Below are 15,623 nucleotides of genomic sequence, written 5' to 3'. Positions count from 1 at the left end.
ATCGCCAGTAAGACACAAGGCACCTGATTGGACGAACGCTTTCCCTCGTGGGCTGCTGCTCCCAGCTTTCAAACCGGAACCAACATGGCGGCTCGTTTGGAAACTTTCTTCTCTTCTATCACGAAAACAGTTCACCGAAATGTGTTTCTGAAAACATTTTATGGGAGAAATAATCAACGCAATTGCTGAGTCTTTTAAGTTTTAAGTTTCTCGGGAGTTTCCAGAGGCGGCGGGTTGCGCCGGACGCCCCTGAATTGCATAAAGTACCCTAGACCTCAACTTTATGCAATTGAGGAGCGGCCAACGTGATCTCTTGAATCGCGCCGCCACGCTGCCAGAATGCATTGCACGGCTGCTTACAAAGACAATGAATCGGAAGCGTGGAAAAGACGGAGGCTGTGTGGACATGTACCAATACTGCGGGATCGCTGTCACACACTTTTTAATGGAGCTAATGAACTGACAAAATACACAGAGTCAGATACAAGCACAGCAGTTTTAACAGCACGCTGACGTGTTTATATACATGGTATTAAATACAGATCAATTATAAGATCGCTTACTGGACAGATTTGAGGATCAGCAGATGGATTTATTAGTAGTTTAACTTTTGAAATCACATATCTGCTGTCATAAAATCCTGCAGTTGGTTCGTTTGCTTTCACACCACAAACAAACTGCACCAGAGTCCGCTTGGAAGCAGACCGAGACCTCCTTTACTAGCGGACCAGAGTTTGATTGTTTGGTCCGCACCAGGCTGACAGCTTTCACACCACCAGCCCAAACGAACCGGACTAACCGGGAAAACGGACAAACTGAACCGAACAGGTTAGGTGTGAAAGCACCCTTAGTCACATGTATGTGATTGGTCAAAGATAAGATGGAAAATAACAGAAGTATTTATAATAAAGACGCAAATAAAGCTGCAACTAACAGCTACTTTCATCATCGATGAATCGTGTGGTCCATAGAGGTAAGAAAAATGCCCATCAGAAGTCCCAAAAACAAAGTCGACACATTCACGTCGCTTGTTTTGTCCGACCAAGAGTCCAAAACACAAATATATTCAGTTTACTATCAAACAAGACAAAGAAAACCTAAAAAGAAAATAACTAATTCAACTGATTGATTCATTATTTCATGTGCATTATCGATCATAGTATTATGGTGTCTATCAATAAACATTTAATCAGGGTTAGTGCATTAATAATAAAGAGATTTACATTGTTTGTTTTGTTTTTATCCTAACTAGTTATTATCTAGATTGATTTAAATGTATAATTAATTCATTCATTCTGCCTATATATACCGGCTTTATTGTGCCGACCAAACCTTAAAAACGTATAAACAGTGCAGGCGTCATAGTGACGTACCTTCCTGGTAGTTGTGCGCCCCGTCAGGAAGCGCCAGGAAAGGGAGGTACTTCCACTCCTCTGGCAGCAGGTTACTGTCGTGACCCTCATCTGGCATCAGCGGCGGGTAGGCGAACTCAACCTGGTGGTCGGGGACAGAAAGTGAAGACGGTTTAACTTTAATGTTGCTTTAAAAAAATGTACTTTATTCCTACAGGTCTGCAAGAAAAGAAATCAAGATTTTATTCTGGTAAGAATATGCATTTTTGTCATAGTTACACCATTTACACACAGTATCTAAAACTTTTATCTACAGAGTATCTTGAGTGCATATTATATATACGCATTGCAACACTTTTAATACTTAAATAATCAATCTCGAATGGAAATCTGTCTCTTTTCTCTTTGCAAGATACAGAGCAGCTAAGGTTTTTAATCTCAGAGAATCACCAAAGTCAGCAGGTTTATCATCTGGGTACCATGAATATCTGTAGTAAATTTCACATCAATCCATCTAATAGTTGTTGAGATAAACAGTCGATCTCTGGAGCTACAGCGTTAGCATGGCTGATAACCTGCGTCTCATGGCAGACACCGATAACATAACTGATAATTTCCCATTTTTCGTTTTTTAAAAAGAAGTTCATAACCTGTAGTTTATGCACACCTGAGGGTAAGGAAGACTAAGACGTACAGAGCAAAGATGGATGATTTAATGTTCAATAGCTCTGACGTAAACTAATAAAAACAAAGAACAGTTCTGACTCTTCAAATGTTCTTTTATTTTTTCTAGTAAAGTGCATCAAAAAACTTTTATTACAAATTGCAATCGTGTTTTATTCCTCTGAAACTGTGAAAAACACCGGCGATGACATGTTTGGCTCTTTAGTCAGCGTGCTGCGCTTCTTCTTCTTCTCTGTGAAAAGTGACGCCGAGGGTCAGTATGTGACGAGTCGAGATGAGAGCGTGCTTGACATTTAATAGAGCAAACAACTAATCGATTAATCGAGAAAAATATCAACAGATGAATCGTTAGTTGCAGCCCTACATCTTTCATTGACCTCATTATGTTGCCACTGATCACAATAAAAAGAACATTCACACCACCGCCGTTGTAGGTCTCCCACAAAGCCCAGCTTCCTGCTGCTGCCAAGGGTGGTGACAGTTTAGATCCTCCTACAAGATTAACCTGAAACCTGCTGGTCCTGAACGCCATGCACACACACACACACACACACACACACACACAATAATTCACTGAGTGAACTCCCTTAAGGCGAGGCGCTACTCCTGATTCTCCTGAATAAAAACACGCCCATCTCCATGTGGAGTGTAACAACTTACTCAAGTATTGTTGTAAAATTTGAGGTACTTCACTTGAGTATTTCCATTGTATGCATCTTTCTACTTCTACTCCACTACATCTCAGAGGTAAATATTATACTTCTTACTACATTTATCTGACAGCTTTAGTTACTTTTCAGATCACAGTGTTTCATCCCCTTCCTGTCCAGTGAGAACCACATATCTCCAGATGTGTTAATGATAGGGCGTCAATCGCTTAAAATATTTGATCACATGATTGTTCATAATTAATGCGATTAATCGCAAATTTGTATCTGTTCAAAATGTACCTTAAAGGGAGATTTGTCAAGTATTTAATACTCTTATCAACATGGGAGTGGACAAATATGCTGCTTTATGCAAATGTCTGTATCATATTTATTATTGGAAATCAATTAACAACACAAAACAATGACAGATATTGATCCAGAAACCCTCACAGGTACTGCATTTAGCATAAAACAATATGCTCCAATCATAACATGGCAAACTGCAGCCCAACAGGCAACAACAGCTGTCAGTGTGTCAGTGTGCTGACTTGACTATGACTTGCCCCAAACTGCATGTGATTATCATAAAGTAGGCATGTCTGTAAAGGGGAGACTCGTGGGTACCCATAGAAACCATTTACATTCACACATCTGGAGGTCAGAGGTCAAGGGACCCCTATGAAAATAGCCATGACAGTTTTTCCTCGCCAAAATTTAGCGTAAGTTTGGAGCGTTATTTAGCCTCCTTCATGACCAGCTAGTATGACATGGTTGGTACCAATGGATTCATTAGGTTTTATAGTTTACTATGATATCAATATCTTCACTCTAGCTTTATAACTGAGCCGGCTACAGCCGAAAAATCACAAGTTGCGTTAATGCATCGTCACAAAGCTGAAAACATGGCTGATATATGGTTCTCACAGGACAGCAATGCTACAATCATATGATGATCTTATAGACCATGATGCACTGCTGTAGATTAAACTAGCCAACAGGATGTAAAGGAGTTAAAAAGCAACACACACATTAGTGCAGCAGTAATATTAATCCAGAAACATCAGATATAAGGATCTGATATAACAGGACTTGTACTTGTAGTGGAGTATTTCCACAGTGTGGTATTAGTACTTTTACTGCATTGAAGGATCTGAATACTTCTTCAATCGCTGTCCATATCTTTAATAAGCGTCCTGCCAGAGAAACAGGTGGGTGGCAGGTGAATAAAAGAAAGAGGCGGGTAAAAAGAGAAGGAGACAGACAGATTAAAGAGCCAAGAACCCAATCTGATACCCAGCAGGAGATCCGTGCTGACCCCTATCAGATAACCTCCTCCACCAGCAGAGGCAACAGGCCCCTGAAACAAAGACTCTGCACTGTGTGCTTTGTTGGCTCTCATTTTTACATAAAAAAAAATGTTTCGCCTCATGCAGCAGCTGCTTCCAAACCCACTGAGTTTATTAACAGGCCTCAGAAAGACTTGACAGATGGAGAGCAGCAGCGACAACAAGCAGAAGGAGGAGGCACAGTGTATGCCTTTTAATGGCTGCCAGCTCGGCCTGTACGTTTAACGAATTTCTGAAGAAGAAGAGGCGATAATTAGATGATGCATTACGCTTCGGGAGTCAAGAGGCCAATAATGCATTCATATCTTCCAGCAGATATAAAAGACTACTTGGCTGAGCATTTAAATGCATGCATTGCGTTCACTGTGATAATGTTGTGATAACTAAATATTTTGCTGATGTTAACACAGATATAAATAAAGTGATTTCATTAACTGTGATACTACCGTTGTCATATACATTTATATATAACATTTAAACATCTGTATCGGCCCAGAATTTCACAATCGGTGCATCCCTAATTGGGTCTTAAAAGCATCTACCAATTTCCTTATGATAACATCATAATGTGGTGTAAATATTGTCGTTTACTGCGCTGAGCTGCGTTTATTACTATGTCATTAAAATAATAATTTAAACTCTATCAACTCAGGAAGTTTCATTGAGATAAATATTTCTTTTGCAAAAGAAACATGAGAAAAAAAATTATAAATAATATTAAAATACAGTACCAATAAAAAATATCAATAAGTAATGCTTTTAAATTTATTTATTTATTTTTACAATTATTATTATTATTATTATTTAATACAATTATTATATATTTTTTCATTTATTTAAGATTTTATTACTATAATTATTATGAAAATTATTTCATCCCTTTTTTGGTTTTGTCATGTTTATTTTGTGTGTTTTGGTTTGTTTTGTTTTGTCTCATGTCTAGCTCTGTACATCACCTTATTTTTTTTAGTCTTTTCTTGTGTATTTCTCCTTTATTCTCATCATTTTTGTACCACCTGTAAAGTCCATTAGTAAAGCTTTTAAATACCTTAAAAGGAAGAAGTGTCTCAAACTATTTGTGTTGCCATTAGACAGAGAAATGAGCTGTCTACAATACAAAAGAAACCCAAAATGCAGTAAAGACAATGAAATAAAGACAGTTAATGACAGTTAATAACAGAGAAGGAAGATAAATACTGTACAGAGCAAGCTGCAGCCTGCAATAAAACCACAAAGAGCTGCTTGCAGTTGAATACAGTGAACTGGAAAGATGCCCAAACTGGCAGCAGAGCATGTTATATAACCCTGAGAGAGCCCAGAGCAAACAGCTGATGTTCACTACAGCAACCCCTATTTAAATGTGAATAATCATCATAACCACTGCTGCTGCAAGGCTTTAGCCCAGGAGTCTGCAACCTGCAGCTCTTCAGCCCCTCTCCAGTGGCTCCCTGTGGATTTATAAAAATGGAAATGAATAAATGTTTTTTGTTTACATTTTCATTTTTATTTTTCATTGTTGTAGGTCTATGGTACGACGGTACAACGGAGTATTAGGGCCACATTGAGGAAAAAAATAAATCTGAGATTTTGAGAATAAAGTCATAATATTATAAAGTAGTAATTTGACGTGCTCTCTCGTAATATTACGCCTTTTTTCGTAAAGTTATTACTTTATTGTCGTAATATTACGCCTTTTTTTCTCGTTAAGTTATGACTTTATTCTCATAATATTACAACTTTTTTTCTCATATTATGACTTTATTCTCGTAATATTACGTAATTTTTCTCGTAAAGTTATGACTTTATTCTCACAATATTATGCCTTTTTTTCTCATAATATTATGACTTTATTCTCACAATATTATGCCTTTTTTTGTAAAGTTATGACTTTTTTCTCACAATATTCCGACTTTTTTTCTCATAATATTATGACTTTATTCTCTTAATATTACGACTTTTTTTTCGTAAAGTTATGACATTATTCTCACAATATTACGCCTTTTTCGTAAAGTTATGACTTTATTCTCCTAATATTACAACTTTTTTCTCATAATATTATGACTTTATTCTCGTAATATTATGACTTTATTCTCTTAATATTACAACTTTTTTTCTCATAATATTACGACTTTTTATCTTGTAATATTTTTACTTTATTCTGTAAATCTCAGATGTTTTTCCCTCAATGTGGCCCTAATACTCCTTCATACATCTGCTCTTTGGCCCTCACTGCATTAGACTTATATACTATATACTTAGACTATAAACTGTGTTACCTTCATCACAGTCATCACATGTTTTGAGGCTCTCAACAGATTTTTTATTTAATTTTTTTTACCTAAAATGTTTCTTTTAATAATAAAGGTTGCTGACCCCTGATTTAGCCTCTGTGCACTGTCAGAGGAAAGAAAGTGAGCTGGATCACAAGTCAATGCATAGAGAAAACACAGTGGAAATGTGGCTCTATTATGAGGAAGCAGTTAGTAGCAGTTAGTAGCAGTTAGTAGCCGTTGGTAGCCGTTGGTAGCCGTTGGTAGCCGTTAGTAGCAGTTAGCAGCAGTTAGTAGCAGTTATCACTGAGAGAAAGAGAGAGCTTCTCCTACCTGACAGCCCTTCTTGTGGTGAAATCCCACCACCACAATGTGCAGCACAGGTCCCTTTGGTTCGTCTCTGCTGTGAGACTCCATTCCCCCGGGTGTTTCTGTCCGTCCTGGGTTGTTTTTAGCTCCGGGGATCGGATGTAAACACAGTCAACAGACCCTCTGAATCAGTAACAGACAACAACTGACCGAGGAGATGATTCTCTCTTCCGCTTCGTCCCAGTGTGGCAGAGGACAGGACGGAGCGAGAGGGTTCACTGCAGCGCACTTCCGTCTTCGTCTGTCTTCTTCTTCATTTCCGGGTTTATAGCAGGTGGTAACCAGCGTTTAGGTGCATCACCACCACCTACTGTGTTGGAGTGTGGACCAGAATTAGAACACATAATAATATGAATATTTCCATTTTATTCAACTTTCTTCTTCTACTCTACCGCACCTATTTGATAACTTAAGTTACTTGTTAATTTGCAGATTAATATTATTAATACAAAATATAAATCAACAAATAAATTACCAGATGCAACATTACAGACAGACTGTCAATAATTATAATACAATAATATAGCAAAATTAATACTTTTACTTCTTGTTCTTTGCGTATATTTTGATGCCAATACGTTTTAATTTTTATTCCAGGCAAATATTTTTAGGGATAGCATGTAATATTGTGTTGAACAAATAATATGCACATAATAAATTACGCTGATTTATTTTTTGTTTTATTTATTTATGTATTTATTTATTATAAAACAATTAATCTTATATAGTCTGCATTTATCTCTGGTGTAATCAGTTTTGTTTGTTTATAAATATATATATATATATATATTAATATCATGTATACTACTGTTATATATTGTAGTATACATATTTTTACAAATTTCTTATTTCTATTTTTCTATTTTATTGTTATTATTGTTGTATATATTGCAGTACACTGCACATGGTTTTTACAGACTTAATTCCATTTTCTTATAACTTCTCTGTTAAAAAAAATATAAAAATATATTTTTATTATAAAATGGAACAACAGCAACCTAATTTCCCCAGGGATCTATAAAGTATTTCTGATTCTGATATTTTATAATGTAAGCATGTTTTGGATGTAAAATATTGATATTCAAAGTAACTAGTAACGACAGTTGTCATACAAATTTAATAAATTAAGTGCAGTAAAAAAAAGTGCAATATTCCTTTAAATATAATATATACGTAGAAGTATAAAATAGCATAAAATGTAAATATTTAAGTACAGAACTACCTTCCACCACTGGACCTGGCAGACTACAGAAACTATGCAGGGGAACTATCTTGACCTTGACTCCATTATCTTTGTTAGAATCAAAGAATGACGTCATGCACAACCAGCGCCACCATGTGGAAATAGATTAAACATTTATAAACACTGCACTGTACTATAGAAATATTATATTTGGCTGCTATGATTACAGTGACAAATACAGTAATGCATTTTTTCTTATTAATTTAATTTTAATTCACTTGAAGTTCCACATTCACAAGTGTAAATTTACCCCAAAAAAAAGCCTAATTTATTTGTATTTATGAAAGAAATGGAATTATATCTATCAACAATTTCTTCCTCACATAACAAAAAAGCAATGAAAACAATGAATGTATGCAATATATTTAATGTTTTTTAAGTGAAACTATTGTCATACTCTCGCGTGGTCTTTTTTTATTATTATCTATTTATTTATTTATTTTTATTGTTTTTTTTATTTTATGTTTGTTTTGTTTCATTTCTGTTGTCCTTTTATGTTTGTCACAGCTCTTTGTTTATGTTTTCGCTATGCTTCGTCTGTATGTAAATGTTTTTAATGTTTTCTGCTGTTACTATGTATATTGTAATTTTTAAATAAATAAAACAAATAAAAAAAATAGATTAAACAACATAATTTATTATTTGGGTCCTTTCAATTTCTGTTATATCCATTCAATTGTTTGTTTTATAGATTTCTGACGCGATGCGGTGTAAATATTGTCTTTTACTGCGCTGAGCGTTATTACTATGTCATAAAAGTATTAGTAATTTAAACTGTATTAATTCAGAAAGTTTCATTGAGAGCAATATTTCTTTTGCAAGAGAAACTTGAGAAAGAAATTACAAATAATATTGAAATACAGTATCAACAAAAATATCAATAAGTAATGCTTTTAAATGTATTTATTTATTTATTCATTCATTCATTTATAATTTCTTCCTTATTATGACCACCTAGTTCTTTTATAATTAATGTTATTATAATTATTATTATTATTATTATTATTATTATTATTATTTAATACAATTATTATTATATATTTTTTTCATTTATTTAAGATTTTATTAGTATAATTATTTTGAAAATTATTTCATCCTTTTTTTGGTTTTGTTATGTTTATTTTGTGTGGTTTGGTTTGTTTGTTTTGTCTCCTGTCTAGCACTGTACATCACCTTATTTTTTTGTCTTTTCTTGTGTATTTCTCCTTTATTCTTATCATTGTTGTACCACCTGTAAAGTCCATAAGTAAAGCTTTTAAATACCTTAAAAGGAAGAAGTGTCTCAAACTATTTGTGTTGCCATTAGACAGAGAAATGAGCTGTCTACAATACAAAAGAAACCCAAAACACACAGTACTACTAACTCAGATTAAATACTGTATGAAAGCACCAACCCAAGTTATACCGAGACAATCTTTTAGCTGCTGCAGACAGTCGTTCCATGAGTGATCCTGGTTCGATTGCTTCAGCCTGGTTACTAACGTTCTTCTCTCGATTGCTTCCGGCTGCTCATTGACCCAAAATGGCGGCCACTCCAGCTACTAACCCCTCTCAGCTTCTTCCTCTGGGTCTGTAAAGGCTTATTAATGTCCAGTTTCTGTGTCAAATAGCTGCTTGTGAATCAGTATTGAAAGTGAAAGTGACGCAGTGTTAAATATCAGAGCGATGTGGTTGTAGTTTGAGGCGGTAGTTCAGATATTAAGGATGTTTTATGAGCTAGTTAGCTTTAGCATTAGCATCATGCTTCCAGATACAGATGCTAACATTAGCTCTCTATGCTAACACACACACACACACAGAGAATGATAGATGGTCTTATCTTGTTGTATAACTTACATACTATTTCATTTTCTTAATACAGAAGAGTCATTTTAGGAAGAGAATGCATTCATACTTGACATGTAACTAAGTACATTTACTAAAGTACTGTACTTAAGTACACATGTGAGGTACTTAAGTACACATGTGAGGTATCTGTTCATGCTACTTTCTTCTTCTACTCCACTACAGTAATCTGACAGCTTTAGTTACTTTACAAATTGCATGCAAAACATATGAAAAGCTTATAAAATATGATGTTTTGTTGTAACTCAACTTAAAGTTTATACAAGTACAGATGGAATTATTAGTGGATTAATCAATTAGTTGATTGATTGACAGGAAATTAATAGTTTAGATGGATGGATGGATAGATAGATAGTACAGGAGAGTCATTTTAGGAAGGGAATGCATTGATACTTGACATGTAACTAAGTACATTTACTCAAATACTGTACTTAAGTACACTACTTTCTACTTCTACTCCACTACATTTATCTGACAGCTTTAGTTACTTTACAAATTAAGCTTTTCATATGTTTTATTTTGCATATAAAACATATGAAAAGCTTATAGAATATGATGTTTTGTTGTAACTCAACTTAAAGTTTATACAAGTACAGATGAAATTATTAGTAGAATAATCAATTAGTTGATAGATAGATAGATGGATAGATGGATAGATAGATACAGCTCTCTATGCTAACACAGAGATTGATGGTCTTATTTTGTTGTATAATTTACATACTATTTAATTTTCTTAATACCGGAGACTCATGTTAGGAGGGGAATGCATTGATAATTGACATGTAACTAAGTACTTTTACTCAAGTACTGTACTGAACTAATGATTATTTTCATTATTGACTCATCTGTGATTAGTTTCTCAGTTGATCATTTTGTCTATGAAGCGTTAAAAAAAAATAGTGAAAATTGTCCATTATATTTTGTCAGAACCAAAATCTCCAAATATCTTCATTTGTCCAACCAACAGTCCAAAACCCAAAGATAGTAAGTCTATTAGCATAAATGATAAAGAGGCAACAAATTCTCACATTTATAAAGCTTTTTTGCTTGAAAATTACTGAATTGATTAATTAATTATGAAAAAAGTTTAGAGCTGCGATTTATCGATTAGTTGTCAACTAATTAAATTTAATCGGCAACTGTTTTGATAATTGATGAATCGGTTTGAGTCATTTTTTAGAAAGAAAAGGTCAAAATTCTCTGATTCCAGCTTCTTAAATGTGAATAGTTTCTGTTTTTTTTACTCCTCTATGACAGTAAACTAAATATCTTTGAGTTGTGGACAAAACCAGACATTTGAGGACATCATCTTTGGCTTTGGGAAACACTGATCAACATTTTTCACCATTTTCTGATATTTATAAACCGAACAACTAATCGATTAATCGAGAAAATAATCAACAGATTAATCAACAATGAAAATAATCGTTATTTGCAGCCCTAAAATAGTTACTGATAAATTTTCTGTTGATCAACTAATCATTTCTGCTCTAATACTAACAGGGTAGCCTGTGGAATTGTGCAAAATGAAAATGACAGGATCCCTAATTTTACTTTGTCTTTCTCCTTTTAGAGCTTGTGGACAAATGTATCGGCTCCCGAATTCACATCGTCATGAAAACCGACAAAGAAATCGTCGGCACCCTGCTGGGTTTCGACGACTTTGTCAGTATCCTTTCCACATTTATTACAGTATTACTTTAAAAAAAAAAAAAAAAACATTTTCTTGTGTTTAATGAACTGCATTATTTTACTGTTTTCTCTGAATATTGTTCCAGTTTTTGTTCTTAACTCAGTGTTTTAGATATGGTCCTGGAAGATGTGACAGAATTGTAAGTACACCTCTTGTTTTTGCATTAAGTGCAGTCATTTTTAAGCCAACTTGTAACTCAGTTAATATCTGTGTTTCAGTGAAATCACACCAGAGGGACGGAGGATAACCAAACTGGACCAGATCCTCCTCAATGGCAATAATATCACCATGGTATGTAAATATGCTTACATCAACTTTATAGGCTCACACGTGTATCTGTTGCCGTTGTTTTAGACATTCACAGTATGATTTATATCCATATATTTTCCTCTTTTCAGCTCATACCCGGAGGAGAAGGTCCTGAAGTATGAGACAAGAAGCATCATGCATCAGGCTGAGATGTTTGTGTTGTGGATTAATGTCTTTCCTATGTTGTGTTCCTTAGTTGATTTTGTTGTTTTTTGGATCATTCCTTCTTGATCTTGAGTGAGGAAAATATTTTTGTAAGATTCCTAATTGAGTATTTGTTATAAAAAAAAAGGTTAAATTAGAAGTGTATCATGAATCACACGTGACAAAAAAATGTTTTTTCTTTTTACAAATAAATGAGAATCTCTTTTTTTTGTTTGAAACAACAAGCTTTTCGTTATTCATTTGTTTAAGTTACAGTTGTGCAACTTAAATTTAGTGTTGGTATGAAACCAAAGTGTCATCATATAACAACAGCAGAGATTAATAACTTTGATCCAGTTATTTTTGAGAAGAATAAGCATAATTGAGTAATGCGGAGAACGGCAGTCACGTGACCCGGAAGTGAAGGTAAACATGTCAAAATAAAAAGCCAAGATGATAGTTTTGGTCATTCTATAAAAGTGTAAGATTATTTGAGCACAGGATCGAGGTAACAGTAGAAGATAAATAGGCTAAATAAATACATACATAGATATTTCTTTGTTTTGTTCTTTTCATTAACACATGAATGTCTTTTATTTATGATAAATTACAGGGAGGGTCTCTACAGATGTTATTCAGATCTCTCATGTAATTGACAATGTTCTCTCTCACACCCTCACTATGGGCTGTTTCTCTATGTCAGCAGGTGAGAAGCACTATGTGGCTACTCCTTTCAACACACCTGACACTTCCACCTGATCCCTTCACTCCGTTAGGACGGCTGTAGCCGAGTAGTTCTACATCATGATAATGCTGATTTTTCAACAAGCGATTATGACATTAATGCCAGCTAGACAGAATAAAGCTCTGTCTGTCATGACAATAGTACTGTACTGAAGGCCACTTCATCACTCCAGATATTGTAGATTTAACAGATACCTGCTGTCTTCAGACGGCTGTAAAGAGTCACCCGAGTGAAGGAAAGGCCTTCAGTACAGTTCTACTGTCATGACAGACAGCTTTATTCTGTCTAGCTAGCATTAATGTCATAACCACTGGTTGAAAAATCTGCATTATCATGATGTTGAACAAATTAACTAAATACATATTATACCAAACAGACTAGAAATGATTGAAAAGCATCATAAACCACCAAACAGAATACAGAAAGTTAGTGATTTCAGTTTTTTAGTGAACTCAGGCTGATTAATCATCATATTAGACTATGATGTCTGAAGGTTGGCAAACATGCTGATCAACCATACTTATCTATCATTGATCATGTTTATTGACTTGACTTTTCATCTATAAATGCGTCAAAATTGAAAATTTGACTGAAAAGAAAATCCTTGTGGATTGAGGAGTGGTGACCTCTGACCCCTACGGTGGGTAACGTCACAGAAGGCCTACTCATAAAATGCACTGACTTCACTGATACCGAATCTCCCTCCAAACTAAATTGTAAAGCTGACGGCCCCTCAATATGATCTGATCAATACAATACTATCAAACTTTATTGTCCACCAGGGTGGAAATTTGTCTTCGGCTCACAAAACACAGAAAACAACAGACATTAAAAACCAGACAGCAGTTAGTAAAAAACAGAGACAGGTTATGTTACACATTAAAACAGTTCATATCAGTGTCTGTGGCTCAGATCTGCTCAGTCACTGTGTTGAGGTAAGAATAATGATGGCATTTGGGATGAAGGACTTTTTAAACATGTTTTTAGTTGCCAGAGGGGCTCTATAGCGCCTCCCGACTGGCTGTAAAAAGTTGAGTCAAGGGCTTTTGGGGTTTACCAACTATTTTGCCTGCTATTGACACAATCCTAGACAGTTTATTCTTCTATCTACAGTGTAGGTGACCGTACCAGGCAGGAAGGTTAAAGGTTAAAACGCTCTCAACAATAGTTTTATACACTAATTCTAAAATCTGCTGGCTGACACCGAGGCCACTGAGTTTCCTTAGAAGATAAAGGTCTCTGTGAGCATCTCTTGAAGATATACTCTGTATTTTCAGAGAAGCTCACCTGGGTGTCCAGGACTGTACCGAGGTATTTAAAGTGTTCCACAGTTTCAACATGTTGGCCATCAAGTGAAACTGGCTCTGTGATCAAATGTTGTTTTGTGCAGCACATGATTAATTCTTTCGTCTCGGCCACATTGATTTCTAGCTGGCTAGTGTGACACCGTGTCTGAAGGGCTGTAGTGTGGGCCAGATAGGCAGCTTCACCTAGTGGGCCTGTTTCCTGTAAAAGGACAACTAAGGCCATGTCATCCACATACTTAAACAGTCTAAAATGTTTCTCATTGATCATAAATTCATTAGTAAAAAGAGAGAATAGCACAGGGGAAAGAACACAGCCTTGTGGGCAGCCTGTCTGACATGTTCTCCCTGACACAGACCCTCTGATCCACACAACTAACCCTGTGTTGATGTTGAGATCAAGGAGCCTTTTCAGGAGAATTTTCAATGCTTAAATAATGTTACACTTTTATAGAATGACCAAACTATCTTCTTGACTTTTATTTTGACATGTTTGCCTTCACTTCCTGGTCACGTGACTGCCGTTCTTCGCACTTCGATTCAAAAAGAGAAAATGACAGAAAGAAACTTGAAGAAACTAAAATCGGATCGTTTTTTTAATTTGTTTTTTTCGTTTTTCGTTTGGAAACAAAAAACAAACAGAGCACCACGTGATTCCATTTTTCGTTTTTGGTTTAAAACGAAAAAACAAAAAACACACGTGACTCCTGTTCTTCAATTAAAAATGAATAATGAGAAAAGGAATTGGCAAAAACAAAAAACGGCCCGGGGAACAAACCAGGGAAAAACCAGGGGAAAAAACACACCGGAGACAAAAGGGCAGGGAAACGGGAAACACTGGGAAAACTGGAATGCCAGGTGATGCCATGACACGAAGGTAATACAGTTGTCTGGGCTGAACATTTTAAATTTGCATTCCCACATCTGCAGGTAGGGTGTGTCTGTTTTTTTTTTTTGCAGTTAAAGTTTTCTGTTGAAAGACACAACATCAACTGCCATCCCACTGCACACTTATGGGGAATATATTTTAATGTGTTGGTACCATTGTTGTACAAGAAACCAGTTCACTTCTCTATGAACGGACAGAAAACAACAGAATCCTTTGTTTCGTCCACCTGCACAGATGACATTGGGCAGTGTGTGTTTGTTTTCTCACACGTTTCTAGGTTAATGAGAGGAATATCAGCTTCTTGCAGATGATCAACAACTTCACCAGTTCTGGTTGAACCTCATTTCTGCCACAACAGCAGCTCTCCGGTAAGTCTGAGACAAAACTGATGTGTTAATATCTTAATTAACATCTCAAACTTAACCTAAAATTAGAGGTGTGTTTGTGAGTTTGTGAGAAATGAAGATTATAGGAGGTGCATTTATCTGGTTTATTCTAAGTTAGGGGTGTGATGATTCACTCAGCTCACAATAGATACACGATATTGGGTTCACCATCTCGATACGATTCAATATTACAACAATAACTTTAACAAAACTTGAATGATGAAAATATATGACTGAGACACATAATGCAAAACAATGCTGTTGTTTGGGTCGTTTAGCCCTAAATAACACATTACAATTTCAAACTATAGGGCAAACAACAGCATTATGTGCCTCAGTCATATATTTTCATCATTCAAGTTTATGTAAAGTTCTTGTTATAATATTGAATCAG

General features: G+C 35.2%; 2 protein-coding genes across 2 annotated transcripts in view; one reads left to right on the top strand and one right to left on the bottom strand.

Annotated features, from left to right (window-relative positions):
• The window catches only part of avl9 (AVL9 homolog (S. cerevisiase)), a 30,895-nt gene extending 24,009 nt beyond the window's left edge, over positions 1-6,886 (bottom strand). The window contains exons 1-2 of the mRNA XM_037756963.1: positions 6,636-6,886; positions 1,374-1,494 (exon numbers count right to left, since the gene is read on the bottom strand). Coding sequence (XP_037612891.1) covers positions 1,374-1,494; positions 6,636-6,719 — 205 coding nt within the window. The 5' untranslated portion in view covers positions 6,720-6,886. The remainder of the gene's footprint in view (positions 1-1,373; positions 1,495-6,635) is intronic.
• Positions 6,887-9,334: 2,448 nt separating this feature from the next.
• On the top strand, positions 9,335-12,147 carry lsm5 (LSM5 homolog, U6 small nuclear RNA and mRNA degradation associated). The gene is made up of 5 exons (XM_037756255.1): positions 9,335-9,482; positions 11,333-11,428; positions 11,564-11,591; positions 11,671-11,743; positions 11,851-12,147. The coding sequence occupies exons 1-5, from the start codon at positions 9,437-9,439 to the stop codon at positions 11,881-11,883; spliced, it is 276 nt and encodes a 91-aa protein (XP_037612183.1). The 5' UTR covers positions 9,335-9,436; the 3' UTR covers positions 11,884-12,147.
• Positions 12,148-15,623: the final 3,476 nt, after the last annotated feature.

This window comes from Sebastes umbrosus, chromosome 21 (assembly GCF_015220745.1).
Source record: "Sebastes umbrosus isolate fSebUmb1 chromosome 21, fSebUmb1.pri, whole genome shotgun sequence".
Taxonomy (NCBI): Eukaryota; Metazoa; Chordata; class Actinopteri; order Perciformes; family Sebastidae; genus Sebastes; species Sebastes umbrosus.
The sequence above is the reverse complement of the archived record's forward strand: the minus strand, read 5'-3'. Positions and strand labels throughout refer to the sequence as shown.